The sequence below is a fragment of the Bufo gargarizans genome, unplaced genomic scaffold (genome assembly GCF_014858855.1).
Source record: "Bufo gargarizans isolate SCDJY-AF-19 unplaced genomic scaffold, ASM1485885v1 fragScaff_scaffold_395_pilon:::fragment_2:::debris, whole genome shotgun sequence".
Taxonomy (NCBI): domain Eukaryota; kingdom Metazoa; phylum Chordata; class Amphibia; order Anura; family Bufonidae; genus Bufo; species Bufo gargarizans.
Window position 1 is genome coordinate 34439 of NW_025334108.1, and position 24743 is coordinate 59181.

A 24743-nucleotide genomic window follows, 5' to 3' on the forward strand; every position below is an offset into this window, starting at 1 on the left:
AGCTTTTGACCTCACCTTTGACTGTGACGTTATCTCCTGGTTTCACTCTACTATATATTTGACTTTGTTTTTGGATTCTGAACTGGTTCCGGTTTTGCCTGCCTGGTTTTCACTTCTTTCTGTCTGACTGGTCTTTAACCCCACTAGGTTTAGGCCCCTGTACTTAGTCAAGTCAGGGACCGTCGGCAAGTTGTAGGCCACCATGTAGGCTGGATAGTGCAAGTAGGTAGGGAGAGTGATGGTGGACTACAGGGCTGCACTATTTCCTACCCTTCATGACAGGTGATGATTAAAAGTGACCCTGGTGCAGATTCTGCAAGGGTCTGCTGATTCGCAAAATTAACATGATAGTGTTCGGTATTTTAGACCCTTTAACTTCATTGCAAGTTAACCATAATACGTATGGGGGTCTATACAATATATGTAGCAGCTACGGACAGATGTAGACCCTTCTAACAATTTTTTCTGCTCATTCATCCTACCTCATCCTAGGCATAATGTTAAGGAGAGAAATGGGTGACATAACTGCAACCAACATTTTTTTATTTTTTTTGCACAACCAATTAAATATGCATTTAGGTCAAGCACCAAGGGGCATATTTATTATTTATTAAGACCGGCGTTTCAGTCTTAATAAAGGCCCTGTGCTGGCGGTGGATCCGCCAAAGTTATGAATCGGCGCATCCAGTTGTAAATGTAAGACCGCTTACAAGCTATCTTAAATTTAGACCATTTTCTACGCCTAAAAAAGGCATATAAAACAATAAATCAGACAGTCCCCTTCACCGCCCATGCCACGCCCACAATTTTAGACCTGGCGTGAGCGGAGCGAAGTCGCAGATAGTGGTGCAACTAACTATTGCACTGCCATCTGCGCCTGAAATGCAACTAAGTTCAGCATATTTCAGTACAGTAAATGACCCCCCAAATTTTTTTAAAAATTTTCAGTGCATTATAGGTCTCAGCATGTCACACACTGGGCAAGTTCATGGACAGGGGTAATTATCTCAAATACAAGCTCTGTCAGATGCCTGTTTGAAAACAACCAAAAAAAACGACATCGGGCACATAATAATACACTACAAGAATCATTTGGAAATATGATTTCCTATTCAACCTTGCAATGCAGTTTTTGGATGCTGACACCATATGTTATATAACAGATTTTGAACACAATATATAATTATGTTCTTCTCCTTTCATACTTTGCATATACCGGTAGGTATACTTTTTAGAGGACATGCAATGTACTAGCTTTGAAAATTAAAAATGAATAGCTTAGAACTCGGCTGAGTCCTATCTTGCAATTGCATTTTGTTGAAAAGATTTTTGAAGTACCGGTAGTTTCCACTTATCAAGAGACCAACCAGGTAATTTAGTCTCTGTAAAACCCTTTTGTAAAACCCTGTGTGTATGTAGCTGAAGGAGTCATTATGTATCAGCAGGGATATTTAATGACTACCTTTAATGCATTCTAATTGGTCATAAGGTCTGTACTATAGCCTAAAAAACTAGAATCAAAGTATACAGTCAACATGTGGAAAAAAACAAAACACAATTCCACTTGGGGGTCAGCACTCACTAAAGCCGCCCAGTCAGCAACGGCAGTCGTATGGCCTTTATGACTCTCAGCAGGCCCATCTTGATCTCCAGCCAGTGGCCTGAAGTAGACAGTCTAAGCCTTTCCCTATTCCGAGCCATTCTTTGTAAAATTCTGAAATATAAACTACTCAAGGACCAAATACACATCTATATCATGCAAAGATCATGGCAAAGATTCAGATTTCTGTCCTGTAAAACTTATATGCAAATTTAAAAGATCATTACCTTTCACACAACTTTGCACAAATTAATACTACAAGCAACCACAAGAAACTTTGTAATATTTTTTATCAATGAGAAATGTCTAGTTCTCCTATTATAAGCTGTTTACCAGCCCCCACCACCACCACCATCCGAGCTAATTGCTTTTCACTTTGAAAAATGCCATCTAGGATGGATCATCTTTGCAGGAGGATCATATTACACATGACAATGCAAGTCTATGGAAAGGAAAGGGGAGAAAGTGAGCAGGAACTCAGAGACTGCCCAACTACATAGGAATTTTATAGCTCAGCACATGTGCGTCATAGATGGGAGATATCCACACAGTCTTGCATAACAAGCCGAGCTGTTTCTGTAATTCTTGAGTTACTGGAAATAGTGTTGTTTGCTGTGCTATCCTGCCTAGCTCCCATTCACTACTATGGGCATTACAGAAAAAACAAAGCAGAGCTGGAAAGGCTGTTTCCATAACACTGGCCAGCCCGACCGACACGTACTCAGGTTATTCCCATCTCGGACAAGAAAGACTGAGAGGGGAATAACCCATTAATAACAATGTTGACATGTGCCACATCTAGTTAAACAGTATAGATGTTTTTCTATCAGATAATGATTCTGACAATTATTACCCTGGGTTCACACCTGAGCGTTTCTGAGACGTTTTACGCGCGTATTTGTCGTGCGTTTTTATGCGCGTTTTTTGCAATAGTAAACGCGCGTTTGACGCGCATTTATGTGATTGACTGCAGTGTTGTCCAATGAGTCTATGGGCCAAAACGCGTGACAAACGCCCAAAAAAGCTCAAGAACTTGTTTATGCGTCGGGCGTTTTACAGCGCGTTCAAACGCGCTGTAAAACGCTCAAGTGTGAACCAGGGCCATAGGGAAGCATTGGTTTTCACGTGTTGAGCGTTTTACAGCGCGTTTGAACGCGCTGTAAAACGCTCAGGTGTGAACCCAGCGTTAGTCTGATCCCCAAGTAGCTGAAGAATATACGAGACACTGTAAGACTCCTTAATGCAAAATGGACAAAATTGCACACACACACAAAGGGGCAGGATTTATCAAAACTGATGTAAAGGAAAATTGTTTAGTTGCCCATAGCAACCAAGCATGTTCCACCTTTAATTTTTCACAGCTCCTTTGGAAGATGAAAGGTGGACTCTGATTGGTTGCTATTGGCAACTAAGACAGTTTTCCTTTACACCAGTTTTGATAAATCTTACCCAAAGTGCTAAATACTTGGTACTAAGCAGCTCTGTTAATATTCTAATTACAGCCAATAAACTTCATAGGTAGTTTGCATGTCCTACTTCTATCTATTACTGTAAGCACATTGACTCCGGCTCATAGCTGAGATGGAAGGAGATTAGATTTAATTTGCATTTACAAGGCAGCGCTGAGCGTTTGTTAAAGTGAACATAATGGCAGAAATTAAACTGTACATTAAAATTCCGTACATGGTGGAATATTGTGTCTAGGTGTATGATTAGAATTAAAGGGTATATGAAATCCTTAAACAAATACAGTATTTCCATTTTTTTTCAGAACGACAGGGCATATAGAATTATAGAGCACCAATGATAATATGACAGCTTTCATTTTCATTCAGATTCCTCGAAATTCCAAGTAAAATGCAGAAGGACAGTAATTGAGGATCTTAAAAATTTGATCGTTAAATCCATATCATCACTTGTGACAGGGGGTGGTTAAACTGTTTGGATGAAGCTGGAGGAGAATCCTATCAAAATAATCAGTAAAAAGTATATCACTTATTATTATCAATTATGAAATGTTAAGTATCACACAGCTATCCCAAAAATTGAGAATCTGTCATTCCTTCTCAGGCTTCTCTGTCATTCCTTTTCTAGTCCTCCAAGACTTGATTGCTTCTCCCATAGACTTCAATAATTTTATATTGTAGCCTATGGGAGATTCACTGGGTTTCTATGGAGCCCTATGGAACATTGCTGTTGGCAGGCCTTTGCGCGCTTCAAAGGACCCGAGACTGCAATAACAACCAAACAGCTCCCTCAATCTTGGTGCAGGGGAGTCATACGGGGCCCCAGAGAATAGTGCTCCTAGGGTTTCACCCTTTAGATGCAAATGCCACAATTGATAATGGCATGTGAGGGGTTACATTTCTGTGATCAGTATTATCACCAATCATGAACATTGCCTCTGGGTGTCTGCTGTGTAAAACAACATGCATCCAGTGGCTATGGTGCCCGCTCAGCTTCTGAGTGGGCGCCATGTTAAATGAGAAAACTTACACTGTACGAGGGTGTCCTTAAAGAGTTAACAGGGATGAGGGATGGTACAAAATGGTATAAAACAAAACAGAAGTGTCTATACACCAAATTTATCATAAAACCTGGGTCACTATGATAAAGGGGACATATCTGTAGACTGTCTGGTTACACAAGCTTACACTGTCTACAGCAAATGTGCCCCATTGTCTTCTTCTAGCTCTTATACAGTACAGACCAAAAGTTTGGACACACCTTCTCATTCAAAGAGTTTTCTTTATTTTCATGACTATGAAAATTGTAGATTCACACTGAAGGCATCAAAACTATGAATTAACACATGTGGAATTATATACATAACAAAAAAGTGTGAAACAACTGAAAATATGTCATATTCTTGGTTCTTTAAAGTAGCCACCTTTTGCTTTGATTACTGCTTTGCACACTCTTGGCATTCTCTTGATGAGCTTCAAGAGGTAGTCACCTGAAATGGTTTTCACAGGTGTGCCCTGTCAGGTTAAATAAGTGGGATTTCTTGCCTTATAAATGGGTTGTGGAGAAGTCAGGTGGATACACGGCTGATAGTCCTACTGAATAGACTGTTAGAATTTGTATTATGGCAAGAAAAAAGCAGCTAAGCAAAGAAAAACGAGTGGCCATCATTACTTTAAGAAATGAAGGTCAGTCAGTCCGAAAAATTGGGAAAACTTTAAAAGTGTCCCCAAGTGCAGTTACAAAAACCATCAAGCGCTACAAAAAAACTGGCTCACATGCGGACCGCCCCAGGAAAGGAAGACCAAGAGTCACCTCTGCTGCGGAGGATAAGTTCATCCGAGTCACCAGCCTCAGAAATCGCAGGTTAACAGCAGCTCAGATTAGAGACCAGGTCAATGCCACACAGAGTTCTAGCAGCAGACACATCTCTAGAACAACTGTTAAGAGGAGACTGTGTGAATCAGGCCTTCATGGTAGAATATCTGCTAGGAAACCACTGCTAAGGACAGGCAACAAGCAGAAGAGACTTGTTTGGGCTAAAGAACACAAGGAATGGACATTAGACCAGTGGAAATCTGTGCTTTGGTCTGATGAGTCCAAATTTGAGATCTTTGGTTCCAACCACCGTGTCTTTGTGCGACGCAGAAAAGGTGAACGGATGGACTCTACATGCCTGGTTTCCACCGTTAAGCATGGAGGAGGAGGTGTGATGGTGTGGGGGTGCTTTGCTGGTGACACTGTTGGGGATTTATTCAAAATTGAAGGCATACTGAACCAGCATGGCTACCACAGCATCTTGCAGTGGCATGCTATTCCATCCGGTTTGCATTTATTTTTCAACAAGACAATGACCCCAAACACACCTCCAGGCTGTGTAAGGGCTATTTGACCATGAAAGAGAGTGATGGGGTGCTGCGCCAGATGACCTGGCCTCCACAGTCACCGAACCTGAACCCAATCGAGATGGTTTGGGGTGAGCTGGACCGCAGAGTGAAGGCAAAAGGGCCAACAAGTGCTAAGCATCTCTGGGAACTCCTTCAAGACTATTGGAAGACCATTTCAGGTGACTACCTCTTGACGCTCATCAAGAGAATGCCAAGAGTGTGCAAAGCAGTAATCAAAGCAAAGGGTGGCTACTTTGAAGAACCTAGAATATGACATATTTTTCAGTTGTCTCACTTTTTTGTTATGTATATAATTCCACATGTGTTAATTCATAGTTTTGATGCCTTCAGTGTGAATCTACAATTTTCATAGTCATGAAAATAAAGAAAACTCTTTGAATGAGAAGGTGTGTCCAAACTTTTGGTCTGTACTGTATATCAGTGGGATGAGAAAAATGCATCTATATCAAAAGTCCATCAACTTTAATATTTCATATTTGCAATACTTGTCCATACATCTTCAAGAGTCATCGGATGAATGGTTGTATGGCCGACTGCTATCTCTCCTGTCTCCCCATGCACATGCACATGCGTGCTCAATTTGGCCGAGCGTATACGGTATGTGTTTTAATTGGAGAAAGAGAGAAAAGCTGCTTCAGTCACCTCTGGCAGCGGCTCATCTCCCAGAAGAACGCAAGGATCAAGTGTTGACATTGAAGACACTTGAATCTCCTTTGAGATAAGAGTTTGCAGTGCTACATGCACGTTAGACTAGTGTTGGGCGCGAATATTTGAATCGCAAATTTTAATCGTGAATATCGCCACTTCGAGAATTCGTGAAGATTTAGAATATAGTGCTATATATTCATATTCTCGAATATTCTAGTTTTTTTTTATTTTTATCAGTAACCTCCCTTCTTGCTTGTGGGCCAATGAGAAGGCTGCAATCTCTTTGTCTGAGCTTAGCAACATCCCTAGCAACCAATAGGAAATTTGCCTACCCCTTACTATATAAGAGCCTCCCCAGCAGCCATTTTCTGTAGTTTTATGGAGTTCTGAGAGAGACAGCAGTGTCATTGCTGTGCACTCTGCATTACTGTTTAATTACAATAGATAGATAGTTAGCTTATATATATAATACAGATAGTTAGTGGGAGAGTCAGTGTAGGTTAGATAGTGATATCGTGTAGCTGATATCTGCTGTCCATACATACATACATGCTGCAGACATAGTGCTGTGATGTCACAAGTTCACAACAATACTTAGTGCACCAATCACTAATAAGTAGTCAGACCTGTTAAAATGTGGAGTTGCACGTATTGCGCAAAAATATGCGCATCATTAATTGCAGATTTGCGCAATCGCAAATATATTGGAGCACTCTATCTGCTTATAAAGCTATTGTAATGTTCTGCCGTGCCAACCATTTTCTCCAGTCTCATGAATCTTCTAGCAGCTTTAAAAATGTAGCAACAATGACCCGCGCAATACGCGCATATTACATTGCCGATTTTCGCATTCAAAAAAATTATCGCAAATTCTTTTTTAAATTTGCGAATATATGATGAATAATCGCCCAAATATTCGTGAAATATTGCGAATTCGAATATTGCCCCTGCCGCTCATCACTACATTAGACTACTTTCATACTAGCGTTTTTTGCGGACCCATCATGGATCTTCAAAAACGCTTCTGTTACATAAACGGATCTGGTTGTATTATGTCTTCTTTAGCCATGACGGATCCATCTTTAACACCATTGAAAGTCAATGGGGGAAGGATCTGCTTTCTATTGTGCAGATTGTGTCAGAGAAAACGGATCCGTTTGGCTCTGCTTCGTCAGCTGGACAGCAAAACGCTGCAGGCAGCGTTTTGGTGTCTGCCTCCAGAACGGAATGGTGACTGAACAGGGGCAAACTGATGTATTCTGAGCGGATACTTTTCCATTCAGAATGCATTAGGGCAAAACTGATCCGTTTTGGACCGCTTGTAAGAGGCCTGAACGGATCTCACTAACGGAAAGCCAAAACGCCAGTGTGAAAGTAGCCTTAGATTGTCAGCTGGCCCTGCCAAAAACATTTGGATTCGGCCTACAACAGTTTAATGTGTATGAGGGCCTTTGGATGGCCCAGAGGAAAAAAATATATAGTCTTAGGGCACATTCAGAAGACCACATAGTGTTTTGCAATCCATAAATTGCGGATCCGAAAAACTCGGATGCTGCCCATGCGCCTTCCGCAATTTGTGAAACAGAACTGTGACCCATTATAGAAATGCCTATTCTGGTCCGCAATTGCGGACAAGAGAAGGACATGCTCTATATTTTTTGTGGGTCTGAATTGTGCAAATGGAAAATCATATCTATATTCATATCTATATTCAATCAATATATAGCCAGTAATTGCAAACCTTTTCCTTGACCCATGTGTGCCGGGTACAAAATAAAGAGGTGCATTATCCAGCTCTCCTTTATGAATGATCTATAGTAGCCGCAGTTATTACTGATATATATTTTTGCTTTACTATATATTTCTGGAAACAGCCATGCTCAATAATACTCACTGCCATTGACTGCAATTTGAAGTACTTTTGGAAGAAACAGCACTAAAGTGTAAAGTCTAAATGTACTTGATAGCAATAAACCAATTATCTATCTAGGACACATAAGCCATATATATCCAAGAATAGACGGAAGAGTAAATATATTTTTGAACTAAGTTCCCTAGGTATGCTGTTACAGTATTACATTTTGGTCCAGTACAATTCAGAAAAAAAGGCTTTTGTAGAATAATCTTTTTGTAAAAAAAAAATTATACATGAGAAGATTTGGAAAAATAGACGGCAGAACAATTTTCTACCTTCTCACTGTGACCCACGTGTTGACCTTCTCAAAGCCAACTACAAATAGCACAGCATGACAACAGTCCCTAAGAGAATGGTCGCAGGCGAACATAATATCTGTGACCTCTCTCTGAAGGCTGACATTTTACTTCCATTTACATCTGATTCAGAGAGGCTACTACAATGAAAATGGGGCGAGTTAACCTTTAAATGGATATGTCTCTGTTGTGAGCATGCTAGCTGTTAACCCTGCCTTACAGTACTGTAATCATGTAAAGGAAAGGTTGTGTCATGAAAAATATTCAACATTTTTCAAAATAACAACCTGGATCTGAATACTTTTGTAATTGCACGTAATTGCGGTAAACATTTTGTATAGCCACTGAGCTATTTAACAAAATGTATCGGTATATCGCCACCTGCTGTTTCTTCTTTTTCTTATATCTTGTCCACCTCACTGGTCTTATATCTTGTCCACTGGTGGTCGCACGCACTCAGTTTAAATATTCAACTGCCACCAGCCATGTCTTCTGTTAAAAGTTGTGGGGAAAGACCTACAGTAGAAAGGACAGATCCCCTAAAAAAGCACACACTCCCGGAGCTGCCAGCCTAAAATAAATTAAGCAAAGAAATGAATGGGGAGATCTATGATTCCATGTGAGGTATAGGGCTTTACACGCTTTTTGGTGCCTTCACACAGACAAATCCACCGCAATATCCATGTCTTACATGCAGATTTTGATACATATTTCAAAGCATATTTGCAGCAGAATCATTGCAGGAATCATTTGCATCTCTATGGCACTCCTCGGCTAGCTCCATCAGTCCCATAGCAACAAAATGAGCAGCTCAGCTGTCACTCCATTCATACAGGGGGGCACAAGACCCCCATTATTGTGATAATTAGGGATCAGAGAAGTCGTGTCAGACTGTTATCCCTTATCCCCATCCATACAAGGGGCAACAGATTCTCATTCTCGTGATGGTGGCTGTCAGGGCAGTCGTATAATTCCCTATCCTGTTTAAATCTCCTAGAGATAAGGCTGAGGTGAGGTCAACGTTCATTACTTATCACTGGACAGGTGAGGTGAAAAACATCCAGGAGCAGGAAGGAAAAGGAAGCAAAATTTTCTAAATATCCAGATAACTATTTAGTAGGGATGAGCGAATCGACTTTGGATCAAGCATCCAAAGTCAATTGTTTCATCCAAAGTCGATTCATTCATCTCTACTATTCACCTGTGAACATTCTTCTCAATATAGCTAACATTGAGCACTTACCATTATGGACTGAAAGGGTCTGAAGGTGCCCCCCAGCCAGATGTAGATGTGAGATTGGATGTTGGTGGATGTGCCATTAAATGTGTTTGCTACAACCAAAAAGGAATAGGGCCCAACACTGAAGAATTCCCAGTCATAAGCCCCTGAGGTAGGGATGGTCTGATTGACCTCAAATAGGCCATTCCTTGAGTTCCACTTATATATAACACTGTTGATATTGTGGTCGTTGCCTGTTATAATAGAAACATACGTTACGTCATTTCTGTATACCATTGACATACATTCAGTAGTCTATTTGTTTTTAGAGACAAGACAACCAAGAGTTAGGCCACCAGCCCTTCTAGATTGCAGATATCAGAACCTAACCATAACCTTCACTAAGGGTTCATGCAAAAATTTTATATGGTATTCAACAGGGAAAAAAAGTGGTTTTCTTTGTTGGGGGCTATAAATGCAAAGGTTTACGGAAGTATTGCTTTTAGTGGAGAATATTTTTTGTAGACACAAACAGATGGAGCCTGCATGGCAGAGCAAAAATGTTTTGTACACTGCCCTACGGGCTAAGTGCCAGTGTGTGCATGAGCCCTAACCTCATTTAGTGTGACATAGTCAACAACCTTAACAAGTTCAGGGGCCACTGTTGTAACTAACTGCAAGAATGTATTTGGAGGGGAAAATTATCATGAGGCTAATATTTGAAGTCAGTTTTGATTGAGGGCTCATGTACATGATCGTGACGTTTTTTGCAGTCCGCAAATTGCGGATCCGCAAAAAACTGATGCCGTCCGTGTGCCTTCCGCAATTTGTGGAACGGAACAGGAGGCCCATTATAGAAATGCCTATTCTTGTCTGCAAAACGGACAAGAATAGGACATACCTCATAATTTTTGCAGGACCACAGAGTCATGTCCTGAATATGTTAATAAAGTATTCATTTTTGGTCCTTACTTTGTCTGTCTGTTATGCCTTAGAGATGTTCTAGGGGTTGGTAGGACCCTCGCTAGAACATGACATTGTTACTTTCTAAATCACCTCTTTTGCACAGGAAAAGTACAGTAGATATTGATGACCTATCCTGAGGAGTTCCAGAAACCCCCTTAAGTTTCCAATATATGTACGATAACACAATTTATATTTTACATTTCCATTACCTTCCCTGTGATTGGCAACAGCTAAGAAAGTATCTCCATCTATGTGAAAGGCCTCCCAGTCACGGGCACTGTATGTGGGTATTGTCTGATACCGAAGAAATTTCATTTTCTTTGGGTTCCATTTGTAAATGACTGACAGCTCCTTCCCATCTTCATTCTTTTCAAAGTTCGCCAAGGCTAAAAATATCTTAATAGGAAGAAGGAACAAGAAAGTATTTCACCACAAATTAGACTGAGAATTGAATTATACAGAATAAGACATGATCATCTTAGATATCTTTGCTTCCCACACAGCCAAGCAACCTCAAATTGAAGCTACCTCTCATTCCTTCTTCTATTACCATCACCTTAATATGACTCTGATAACGTGTAAATTAATGGAATCCTGCTAATTAAAGAAATAATAAAATTCAGCTTTTTAAGGAAAGGTCTGCGGTCAGGTTTGGACTTTATTTAATCTTGCATAGTACAGATGCTAAAAGGTTTCAAGATTTAAAGAGAGACTTATGAAAATGAGTTATTTCATAAGGGAACATTATAACAGATCATTAGTGGAACAAAGAATTGCAATGCAAGGTTAACACAAGAGAATAAGAAAAACCTTGGTAAGGACTATTATAAAGTTTAAATCCAAGATACTTGGTCGTCCTTTAGGTTGTTGCCATTCAGCTGCAGTTACATTTTAGCATCATCAAAAGCACATGTATGCGCATTGCTGTAGCTTACCAAGAAAGTATCTGCATGCTATAAGTCTCTTTTAGCTCCCAATTGTTGTAACTTAAAGAAGATCAGCAGTATACATGACTGTGAGCATTTTTTAAATATTCTTCATCATTTGGTATTATCTCTTTAGCAACTTTTGTATAACAATCTGTGCAGTCACTTCCTTCATGTGGAGGTCCAAACCTTATGTGATTTGAACTAGAGATGGAATCCAGCATGTTGTTAAACTGACGCGTTTCGACCGACAATCGGTCTTTACCCTAGAATAAATATACAGACACATACCCTGTTTATATATGTGCTAAGCCAGCCCACCATAGTGTGCACACAATCAGCACAGATATGGACTAATTAATGAGGAGGGCTTTATGTGCATGGATACTGTTCCTATTGAAGTGAGCAGGACCCCAATACAGTGGAAGCAGATCAACCATTGTGCTCATTATTTAGTTGCTGTTGCTTCAACAGCACCATCATATTCTGCATTCTTGTGGGGGCACAATGGCTTCAATGTTGTGGAAGCACTAATGTGTATGAGCCTCTCGGCTCTTCCTTATGGCAGCTGTCGGAGGAGAGAAGAATCAGACAGTTAGACCTGCCCGATCCTTTTGTCTGGGAGCTGCTTCCTCCACTCTCCTCATTTAGTACACAAGAATGCTCGGCCAAGTTGAGTGTGTATATTAATGGGGGGTTGGCAGAGATAGGTATTAGCCAAATAAATATTCTACCTGAAGTATAGCTGGAGACAAAGGCTTTTCTACAGTCTAAATCTGATAGGTGGGGGTCTGACTCCCCTGCCGATCACCAGTTTTAAGGGGATCCAGTGCTCCGATGACCCTCAAAGCCTCTTCTTAGACCAGTGAATCATGTTCATTGGTCACATGGCCTATTTGCAGCTCAGTCCCTTTCAAGTGAATGGGATTGAGCTGCAATACCAAGCATAGCTACTATACAATGTACGGCGCTGTGCTTGGTATGCTGAGAGAAGGTCACATTTTTCACCGGTGTACTGCGGCCCTTTCAAACAGCTTTTTGGTGTTGGTGCTGGATGTCGGATCTCCACCATTCAGATATTGATGACCTAACCTGATGATAGGTCATTGATATTGAACTCCTGAAAAACTTTAAAGGGGTCATGCACTTTGGACAGGAGGTGTAGGGCAAACCCCCACCCCCTGGGCAGACCTGCTTACCGATGCTGGCTCCTGGCTCCTGAACTCTCCGGCCTCCGCTGCTCCGTATGGGTCCCTGAAAGTAAACTTAGGGTTTGATGCTGCTACAGCTATTTGCTGGTTGCAGCTGTGACAATGCTCATGTGACGAAAGGGGACTAGGTCCCCGCTGCGGCCAGAGATTGGCTGCAGCAACGTCAAACTGGAAGTTTACATCCAGGGACCCAAGCGAAGCAGTGAAGGCTGGAGAACGCAGGAACCAAGATCCAGCATCGGCAAGCAGGTAAGTATGCTTCCTTTTTCTGGTCTGCCCAGGAGGGGGATTTGCCAACCTCCCCTTAAACAAACCTGCACAGCTCTTTTAAGATTTTAAGGAGTTTGTCTCATTAATCTGGATTTTGATCAGATCAGCTGAAGGTAATCTTTTGTTTAAATGCCTGCAATAGGTTGTCATAAGGATTTTATGGCTACCTGAAGATTAATATATGTGCAATAGCCAATATGTAGATGGATATGTAAATCAACACTCTCAGTGGCCATTCTTCAGCTCTTGAAGGCAAACCATCATCAAACACTAGATCTCATTTATTTTTAAGTTCAATAAACTATTATGGTCTGTCAAAGCCAACTGCGCCAAAACCAACACCCATTGCAGAGAGCATATGACTCTGTAGTCCAACTGCTCATCGCCTGCCAGGCAGCATTAAAGCAGCTTTACATGCCATTCTGAAAAACATATTTTGGATGGTGTTTACCTAGGGTTTACCAGCTTTGCTTTCTAAGACTTGTGTGTAAAAGCCTAATAGAATTCAAATTGCAAAGTCTGAGAACATCTAATGTTTGTTCCATTTAACCCTTGTATATAAAAATGAGATTCCTTAGTAGTTGATACCTTTTAATGGTTAACTGAAAAGATGTTGACAAAATTGAAAGCTTTTGAGACAGCTCAGGTCTGACCTGACCTCAAGCCTGACTTGAGTAGTCTTGAAAGCTGGCAGTTTTGTCATCTTTTCAGTTAGCCATGAAAAGGTGTCAACTACTAAGGAATCTAATAAAAAAATAAATAAAATCTATTTATTGGATGACACAGTTAGAAAGATATATTTTTTACCCTCTTTGTGGAGAGTAGAATGTCTATTGCTAATACCAGGGAGTGAGGAACAGCATTTATACAAGGATGAGACTGGGGCTTCCTCCTTGGTCAGGACCAAGCTTATTGGCCTCCTATTACTATTTCCCAAGTTGATTTATTTCACTTTTAAAAGAAATTCAGGGCCGTTACAGTGAATGTCTGAACTGGTATATTTTGTTAATAAATATTATCGAGTTGTTTTAAAACATGAGGCTCCTTTAAGATCCGTTTCTACACATGAGTGAAACAACAGTCACTACAACAACATGACAGGAAGAGGTGGGAACAGTGCTGAAAACCATTAATCATACAGCCGAAAAACATAAGAACACATGTTGGAAATGTCAGATGGAATGCCACAACAAAAAGTTAACGTTTCATTCTATCACCCACAACTAATTACATGCTTTCTTATTTATGTCCTTAAAGGCTCATTCTCACCAGCAAGATCTGTCTGGTTTGTATTATAATGCCGCAAGCTGCATGCCAATTTCTAGTTTGCCTCTGCAGATATTCTAAGGCCTCATTCACATGCTTGTATTTGCGGTCCGTGTCCTATCTGCATTATTTGCAGATGGCACACGGACCCTTTCATTTCTAGGGGACTGCAAAAAAGTGTACAGAACACAGATGTCATGCGTGTGCTGCATGCATCCGGTCAGCTGTGCTTCAAATTATAGTACATGTCATATTCTTGTCTGTTTCACGGACAAGAATAGTCATTTTGACAATGGGGCCCACAATAAGTGCAGGAGGCAAATGGCCGATATTCACATTTGCGGATCTGTGATTTTCCCAACTAGATCCAGAAGTTAGTGTATGAAACTTCTGTAATATAGGAAAACAAGCTACTTCTCATCTTTATTTCCATCCTCACTCATTATTAAGGAACATAACAGAAAATTACACAATGCAGTAAAGCTGTAATAGAAAGAATAAAGAAAACTTGGTCTAAAAGATACAGATGTTCCTACCAGGGGTGAAACTATCATTCATAGGGCCCCATAGCAAAATATGATGGGGCCTCCAGCACCTAGTTTAAGAAAATTAAAACAGCAGCATAACTAGCAATAATAATGGTAGGTATAGTAGCACCATATACCTAAAAACCCACATTATAGCAAAAAAAACCACCTAATTGTTATTTACTTCCAAAAGGTACATTTTTCTTGCACCTGATAGCCCTCCCCCTTCAACCTCTGGGCCCCTCTAGTTGCTATGGCTGTAGTTCCTACCTTCACAAGTCATTCATATATTTTCCCACTAAGTTACGTTGCATTACAAGTTTTTCAGTAAGACTGTTTTGACATATAGTGGAGATGGCACATGGCAGAAACTGACTGAAATTCACGACAAAATGCACGTGTCAAATGCAAATTTTGCTGTGAATGTTGGCACCGTTTTTTTCCCTAAGTTATGTTAAACTTAGGCTACATTCACTTCTCTGTTACATTCACTTCTCTGTTACATTCACTTCTCTGTTACATTCACTTCTCTGTTAAGGAGATCCAGTTGTCTTATACAGCACAAATGCCAGCTGTAAGCCGGACAATAAATTGTTGCATGCAACGGTTTTTGTTCAGCCGAAAACCCAGCATTTATGCCGGCAAGTGGCCGGATCACCGCTGGACCTCATTGCGATGCAAAGTAATTTAGTGGGAAAATACAATGAGGTCCTACGGTGATCTGGCCACTTTCAGGCATAAATGCCGAGTTTCGGCTGGACAAAAATGCGAGATCCAGCAGACTGCTCTGTGCCAGAACAGCCTCAAGGTTCTCCTAACAAAGATGTGAACGAGGCCTTACCTGTCAGTCCAGAGCCACCTCCTGCTCCTATCTTTGGCCGGACCTAGCTGTTGGGCCAGCTCTGTCACTTCATGCAGACTAAGGCCCGTTTGCTAGAAAAGCCTCTACACCTCCATCTGTAGGGTGAATATGCACACTCCCTCTGGCTCCTAAAGGGCAAGTATGTACCCTAACCTTTACCAGATAATGGCTGGCGACCCTGGGGTTCCTAAGGCACCTTCCCCTGTGGGAAAATGCCTGAATAATAAAGTTCTTTAGCATGTTAAGCCCTCTGAAAAGGTGTTCTGTTTTACTGTCTGCCCATGTACTGACGTTTGCCTGTTTACCCATTTCATTACCTGATCTGACCTGTGCCTGTTACCCGTATAGATTCTGCCTCCCCTGACCTTGGACTTATTACTGTATTGCAGTAAATTCCTAAGAGACAAACAAGACTATGATAAGGGGAAAGCATTTGATTGGAATAAGAGGAAACAATATAAGAAAAAATATCCTCGACGTGTAAAGAGTGATTATTGGATTACCGATTCAGATTCCAGTGCTTCCGATGACCCTGGTAATGGTATCGAGAAGGGGCCAACAGCTGAGGAAACTAAGGGCCCTTTGGGCTTAGTACCAGGAGGGGCGGTAGGAAGAAACCAAGGAATCAGGAAATCTAATCGCAAGAAAAAACAAGTTTCTTGGAGACAATAGATTCTGATGCAGTCTCTGGTTGTAAAGAAAACAATGTTATTAATTTGAGTGCGAGCTGTCGCCGGACTGTATCTCAGCCCGGAATAAGGGGCTTAGATACAGTCTGGTAGAACGGTTTGACCCGGTCACTTTTGAAGTAGACATGTTTAAATCTATGAGCAAATTAAATCTGCATAAAATGTTCAGAGGTGTCTCAGTATAAGAGAAGGATATTAGAGAGGGAGAAATCCCGGTGAAAGTAGGTCCCCTAGGATTCCATATTTCTACACATTTAGAAGAATTTGGGGATATTGATGTATATGATAAGCTATCGAAGGATCCTATCCAGATAATTCATGTGCAACTGAAATATCTTCTCCAGAAACATATAGGTAGCGGAGTGCTCCCCCAAAAAATGATGGATAAGTTATATACCAATTGTTTCCATCAAAACCTTCATGGTACTTTTTACCAAAAGTACATAAGTCACTGGACCAACTACCAGGCCGCCCGATTGTGGCAGGGATTGGTTTAGTGACAGAGCCCCTGTCTAAATACATAGATTGGTTACTGAGACCATTATTGAGTAGTATACCCTCATATCTACAGGAGACCAATGATTTCCTCCTGGCGCTGAGAGATTTTCAGTGGCAGGAGGGTTTCAGTTTGGTGTCATTAGATGTAGAAAGCTTATACACCCGCATACCGCAGACTATGGGGGTGAGGGTAGTGATGGAAGTACTCGAGGGTACAGATAAGAGTAGCCAATATTGTGAATTCATTAAAGAGGGATTGGATTTTATTTTATCTTATAATATATTGGAGAACCAATGGTACTGACAAAAGGAGAGCACGGCGATGGGAACCCCTGTCTCTTGCACATTCGAAAATATCTATCTAGCGCGATTAGAAGATAGGATTGTATTCTCAATTAACAACCCATTTTTATGTCATATGTCTTACTCCAATTTTTCCGGACCCCTCTGTGCCCTGCTCCAGTGTCTGTGTCCCCCATGGGTCAGCAGTTAATCTCACAGAGATTACGCCAGGTGGTAGCGGCTTGGTGGTTCCCTTACAGCAAACTCCAGATCCCTGCATAGGGCTAAAGGGTTTATACCAGGGGACTGCCAGGATAAACCCAAATCCAGATCTGTTGGTTAACCCACTCACTGCCATAATACATAGAAAATCCATATGAAAAGACAACAGACTTTTGGAAATCAACAGCATTCCCTTAGGGGCATGTATTATCTGAAATTATCTGTTTAAATCAAAAAATAAAAAATCTGAAATTTTGGAGAGATCATTCAGTCAAGAGAGTTAATGGGGTTGTGGGAATAAACACAATAACCACCTGACAGGCCGAGTTACAGAAATAGCCGAGCATGGCACAGCATGGCACAGCAAGCTACACTGTTTCTGTAACTCGTAAGTTAGCTCTCTGTGCTACGCTGTTTGCATTGCTCCCATTCACTGCTGGGGGAGTTATGGAAACAGCAGGGGGCCGGCCGCTCAGATATTTCTATAAGTCCATCCTCCCCTGGCCGGAATTTACTGTGGCTATTTCCATCTTGGCCTTGAAAGACCAAGATGGGTTAACCCCTTCAAGAAAAAAATAGTAAGTGCATCATGTGTAGTATGGGCACTAAATAATTACATAAAAATCGGTGGTGGTGGGCACAGTTATGGTAAGTGTATTTAGGGGATTGACAAATTCTTTCCCAGATTCTATCTCAGTAGTTTCTGTATAGCAATGGTCAGCATGACCAAATAAAATTATGGACTAATCAGTACTGTTCCCAAATGGAGGGTTAAAGATATTTCTATTTTCTTTACTCATCAGTTATTTGTGTATTTAGAAATAAAGTGAATGAAACAAATAGAGCTCAATAAAATACAACGCATTTCATGCCCATATGGGCACATCTTGGTAAGGATACAAAATACATGTTTTTTCAGTGATCTTTTTTTGTTCGCTTCTCTGCAATGCACATTTTACAGTTTTCTACATTATAAGCTGTCTCACCACATGTAACCTCTCTCCAATGTGGCTCCTAAATCTCATAGAAATCTGTGGTTGCACTTTTTTCTGCAGAGAAAATGTAGTATTTCGCCATCCAGCTAATACATAGATGACTCAAGTCTACCAGAGTAGAAACCACTGCTTGCTTGCACCTTTCCGCTGTGACTCATATGGGGGTTATAGGTCCCTCTTTATGGTGCCCATATGTCCCAATAAGGCATATGAACAGGAAATATTGTGATGTGAAATGTTATGAGGGTTGGTAACTAGTAAATAAGGTTACTGGCTATTAGCTTACTCCCATAGTGGTATTTCAGTTTCCAGGAAAAATCCATAAACGGCTGTTTGACCCTTGCAGAACGACTAATTATATCAGGGTTGGCATTTATCTGATTGCTTTGATGATATAGACTTTTGCTGCTGGCCATTATAGTGTTCAATAGACTCAACACTAAGATAAACAAAGTGATACTTAAGTCGTGTACAACTGAAGAATAATTGAATTTGTAATATTGATCTAATTATAATGTACTTGATTAATCCATGATAAGTCTATAACTGATGACTGAACAGCTCTATAGGAACATCCATTAAATAAAAGTGAGGTGGGGGTTTACAGATAAAAGATCTAAGGAACAATGGATGACATTGGGGCCATTTTAACACATTGATGGGCCAAGTGCAAAGGTCTTTTGAGTGGTCCCTATCAGAACACAGATTTATTCAGCGGACAATAGTGCTGCTGTCTTGCTCCAAGCCACCCAATCTCATAGAGGACCATAGCAAAATTTAGTAAGGGTCCCCCACCCCACCCTGTTTGCCAATACACATGTGCATCAATCCCTCCCACTCAATGCAGAAAGCAAATCAAAACTCATATATTTCAGAATTTACGGATGAAATTTCAATTAAAAAAATTGTAATAAAAAAACTCGCCATTGGCCTCACCCTCTTGATCGAACTTCTGTGTCGGAATAAGTGAAACAGGTGCTTCATAAATATGACACTCACTCTGAACACCATATTTCTCAATGTATTTCCACCAGACAACTGGCATAAATACACTGATCAATCTCCTGCTTCCCATCATATATTGCAAAGTTGTCTGCCTGCAGCTACCACTAGGGGGAGCTCAGAGCATAGGAATTTATACAGTTACTGTAATAATCTCTTTGCACTGAGATCCCCCTAGTGGCAGCTGCATGAAAATGCAGTATGTTCAGAAGCAGTGGAAACCAAATGAACAGAGGTATGAAACAACGTCCAAAACAATGGAATATTTTGCATGTCCAACACCAAATTACCATTCTCTTATGGCTGAAAGGGTCCTTCCTGAAATCGATAGAGCTATTATTGGGAATGTAAGCCATTATCATCATCAAACCGTCTGCACAAAGCATAGCAGAACCAGGTTTGACAGACAGGTTTTAATAGCATGCTAAAATGTCCAATTTAGACAAATTGAAGGATTACCAAACACCAAGCAGTATGATTATAACAAACTGTACCTACCCACATGGCAAGCAAAGTGTAAATAGGCAGTTTACACACTACAAATATACACCTAGAGCACTATAGCGACACTTTGTCGTGGTGCAAATTCAGGCCCATACTGTATTTACTAATGTATCTGCCCAAAAAATCTGTCTAGTAAAAATAGTGCAAAATTACAAAAATGTGCGCAATTTGCCACATGTAGGGTTTCTACACTTTGTTCCAACAAAGGGATGGATTTGGGCAGTGTAAAGGCTCCGTAATTTCGGCTCAATCCTGGTGTAACAATTTGTCCCAAAGTAAGCCAACCAATAGTTGGTATAGAATCAGTGAAAAGTGTTTTATTCATCATCCAGCCTGAGCCCTTATAATAAATCTGGTGTAGGTCTAGACCGCCTGTCTAAGCTGACGCCATCTTAACAGTTAGTAAATCTGGGCCTCAGTGTTTACCTATAGGACAATCACACGGTATCCAAGCTGGAAGGTCCCATGCTACTTCCTATCCTATTGCAATTGTATCACAGTCACATTTATTCCAGGATTTTACTGCAGCTTCAAAGAATAGAATTCCTTAGGTAGTCCTCCATCGTCACATGGTTAACTATGAGGGGCAAGGACTCCAAAACAGCTGTCTATATACAGTATCTATATAGAAGGCAGAGACACGGCACTCACCAGGGTCATGAAGATTGCTTAGAGCTTTATTGCTGGTTAGATGGCATGCTGTGCAGGCTGGGGAGCGGGATGGCCACGGTGCGCTTCAGCGGTGACGGCTGTTTCGCTCAAGGATCGCGCTTCTTCAGACCGCCTATGACAAACAGGCGTACGGACGTGCCTTTAAAGAGAAGCCGTCGGTCATCACCATGGTGATCCCAGACGCTCCCCGAATGCGCAGCTGCAGAAAACAGAGAGAGGAAAATAATAACATTCACAGAGAAGTACATCATTGCAATTTACAGCACAAACATTGTATGCATCCTATTGTGGCGACAAATTCCAGAGGCCAGACGTGATAATAAATGAAAAGATACGTAACTTGCAAATTAGAAGCGCATGATAAGTTGAAGGCTGAGAGAAGGAATAAACCAAAAGCATTGAGGGGGTTCATTCAGAACCCGTCAATGCTAACGGGGTAGTGGGGTTATAAAAAGACCGCCATGTCATTCTTGTCGTTGAGGCCATGGGGTCCCATTGCGCCCGTCCTGATGATCCATCTGGCCTCCCGTTGCAGCAAGAGGCGGTGGCGATCACCACCCCTCGGGATGGGTCTCACGGCCTCAATGCCAGCAAAGGAGAGGCCAGACGGATCACCATTATGGGTGGAACGAACGTGTTCGATCAAGCGGGGTGAACCTCGCCCAGTCGGAATAGAGTTAAGGTGCTCTCGTACCCTCTCAAACATTGGCCTGATGGTCTTGCCAATATAGAACCTACTACAGGTGCATGATACAACATAAACCACGTATGAGGTGCGACAAGTGATAAACTCCCTGACCTTATGCGTAATACCTCCCAAGGACAAACTATTTGCCTGTGAATTGTGGGAACAGAAGGAGCAGGTTCCACATTTGTAGTTACCCTGGGGTATTCTACTCTGTAACCAATTTGACTGTTTAGGGGACCTAAGGACACTATGAACCAATCTGTCCTTCAAAGTATGGCATTTCTTGAAAGTGATGAGGGGTCTGCTGCAAACAACGCCACCCAGAAGGTCCCAGTTATTTCACAGCTCGTTTCACTATATCAGCTGCTGGGCTGAATTTAAAAATGAACGCAAACCTATCTTCATTGTCATCTTGGGTTCTGTCACTGAGGAGGCTGAGTCGAGGACGAAGAGCCGCTCGATGGAGTGCATCCACAACGACCCTCCTTGGATAACCCCTTTCAAGCAACCTCTCTTTAAGTTGGTGAGCCTGCTTAAAATAGTCAGCATCAGTGCTGTTGATTCTACGTAGACGTATGAATTGCCCAAAAGGGACAGCGTCTTTGACTGCCAGGGGATGAAAGCTGGTCTGGTGGAGCAGCGAATTAGTAGCAGTGGGTTTGCGGAAACCTGTAGTGTGCAGAACCCCATCAACAACGGTGACATGCACGTCCAGAAAATCTAGACAGTTGCCACCGAAGTTGAGAGTGAACTTCATGTTCATATTATTGGTCTTATTAAGGTGCTGCACAAACTGCCTACACTGCCCTTCACTGCCCGACCAGACCAGGAACACGTCATCTACATAACGCAGAAAATGATGGATATGCATAAGAAAGGGGTTATCCATGGAGAAGACGTGGGTCTCCTCAAATACCGCCAGATACAGGTTAGCAAACGTACACGACACCGGCGTGCCCATCGCTGTACCTAGTATCTGGCGGTACCACTGACGATTAAACTGAAAGACATTGTTGGTGAGTATCAAGTTAAGGGACTCTTGTACAAACTGCGAAAAAAAACACACTCTTGTCTGTGCGACCGAGGACAGACGCTATGGCTTTCAAGCCAGTATCATGAGGGATACGGGTATAGAGACTCTCCACGTCCAAGGACACAAGGTGGAATTCCTCCTGCCATTCAATGTCATTGATGGGTCGTCCTGGGGGATGGGACAGCGACTTGTGCACTTTGGGAACAAAGTACCAGGCCGGGTTCTTGGGAAACTTGGGGACCAGCTTGTCTAGAATACTCTTAGGCAAAAACTGCAGATCAACATATTTAGAAAGGAGTGAATGAACACTGGCTAATATAGATGGAACAGGGTTCTTACTCAGCTTTTGGTACACACTTGTGTCATCTAATTGCCTAGAGGCTTCCTCCAAGTAATAGGCCTTGGTCATCAGGACCACGTTGCCCCCCTTGTCGGCGGGCTTAATGACCACATCTTCAAGACCGCAAAGCCACTGTAGGGCGGCCTTCTCCTCATGAGTAATATTAGGGGGTGCAACCGGATAGATCAGTGCACGTGCATCCCTAAGGACTCTCTTATGGAACAGGTCAATGGGGGAGCCCGTCGGCATGGGGGGCAAAAACGTGGACCTGATGCCACCCGTAAATAGTGTCTGAGGCTCGGACAAAGTGGTGTCCTCGCTCTCAATGCCTGCCAGGAACTGAATACATAACAACTCCTCTGTGTCGAATCTATGCTGCAAATGAAACTCAGCACATGTCATGCGAGCTTGGACCTCGCCAGGTAAGGGTGGGGGGCGTGTAGCGCTTCTCTCGGCAAACAACTTTCTCAAGAATAATTTGCATACCGCCTTATATAAATCTACTTCGAAATCGACAGGATTGAATTGTTCCACCAAGCTGTATCCCAGTCCTCGCTGGAGGAGTGAGATACAGCTTGGGGGCAACTCATAGGCCGTAAGGTTAATCACAACACTACTAGAGTCCTGTGTGAACGGGGGTAGGTCAGGGATAATGACTGTTTCCATGTGACCTGGCGCCTCCTCCTCGTGGATTTGCGCGTTTGGACATTACTTCCTTTTACGGTGACCTCGTCCCCTTCGGATTCTCTTCCCAAAGGGGCGTCGTTGACGGTCCGTGCAGTGGATCCAGTTTCGGACTGGCTGGAATCGGATTCAGAAGTCCAAAAGTCACTGCGGGTGCGGCGTGAATTACGATGCGGGCGGCCACGGGTCTCGCTCCAGTTGAAAACCCTGTCGGTCTCGTAGTCGGTCTTATCCCGAAGGAACTTATCCCTTTTCCTCTCTTTGACTTCGATCTGGGTGACAGCTAGTTTCTTGTTCAGCTTTTTTTCAAAATTGATGTGCTGAATCGCTGTCATTCTCACTTTAAGCTCGGATTGGGCTTTTTCTGTTCCCACAATTCACAGGCAAAGAGTTTGTCCTTGGGGGGTATTACGCATAAGGTCAGGGAGTTTATCACTTGTCGCACCTCATACGTGGTTTATGTTGTATCATGCACCTGTAGTAGGTTCTATATTGGAAAGACCATCAGGCCAATGTTTGAGAGGGTACGAGAGCACCTTAACTCTATTCGGACTGGGCGAGGTTCACCCCGCTTGATCGAACACGTTCGTTCCACCCATAATGGTGATCCGTCTGGCCTCTCCTTTGCTGGCATTGAGGCCGTGAGACCCATCCCGAGGGGTGGTGATCGCCACCGCCTCTTGCTGCAACGGGAGGCCAGATGGATCATCAGGACGGGCGCAATGGGACCCCATGGCCTCAATGACAAGAATGACATGGCGGTCTTTTTATAACCCCACTACCCCGTTAGCATTGACGGGTTCTGAATGAACCCCCTCAATGCTTTTGGTTTATTCCTTCTCTCAGCCTTCAACTTATCATGCGCTTCTAATTTGCAAGTTACGTATCTTTTCATTTATTATCACGTCTGGCCTCTGGAATTTGTCGCCACAATAGGATGCATACAATGTTTGTGCTGTAAATTGCAATGATGTACTTCTCTGTGAATGTTATTATTTTCCTCTCTCTGTTTCCTGCAGCTGCGCATTCGGGGAGCGTCTGGGATCACCATGGTGATGACCGACGGCTTCTCTTTAAAGGCACGTCCGTGCGCCTGCACGTCATAGGTGGTCTGAAGAAGCGCGATCCTTGCGCGAAACAGCCGTCACCGCTGAAGCGCACCGTGGCCATCCCGCTCCCCAGCCTGCGCAGCATGCCATCTAACCAGCAATAAAGCTCTAAGCAATCTTCATGACCCTGGTGAGTGCCGCGTCTCTGCCTTCTATATCGATTTTGTTCATCTTCATACACGCCGAGCACCACTATCTTGATCTACGGGGGTAGCCGCTGGTCTATGGACTTCCGACATACAAGGGGCAGAGGTGACTTAACTGCGTAGTGCCGCTGTTTTCTATTTCTTCTTATTTACCATATATACAGTATCTGTTTGTATAGTTTGGCGGGTATAATCTAATTTGCATACAATTTCCCATGGAGCTTTGCCTGAAAAATAAGCTTCCATACACTGCTATGTCTCTTCAATGAAAAATAATACCTCTCCTGAGCATTTCCTCCAG

General features: G+C 42.2%; 1 protein-coding gene across 1 annotated transcript in view; it reads right to left on the reverse strand.

Moving 5' to 3' along the window:
• Positions 1-9574: 9574 nt before the first annotated feature.
• TSPEAR (thrombospondin type laminin G domain and EAR repeats) overlaps positions 9575-24743 on the reverse strand; it is a gene marked incomplete at its 3' end in the record, with an annotated part of 36899 nt that continues 21730 nt past the window's right edge. The window contains exons 6-7 of the mRNA XM_044273099.1: positions 10726-10912; positions 9575-9804 (exon numbers count right to left, since the gene is read on the reverse strand). Of these exons, the coding sequence (XP_044129034.1) occupies positions 9575-9804; positions 10726-10912 (417 nt within the window). The remainder of the gene's footprint in view (positions 9805-10725; positions 10913-24743) is intronic.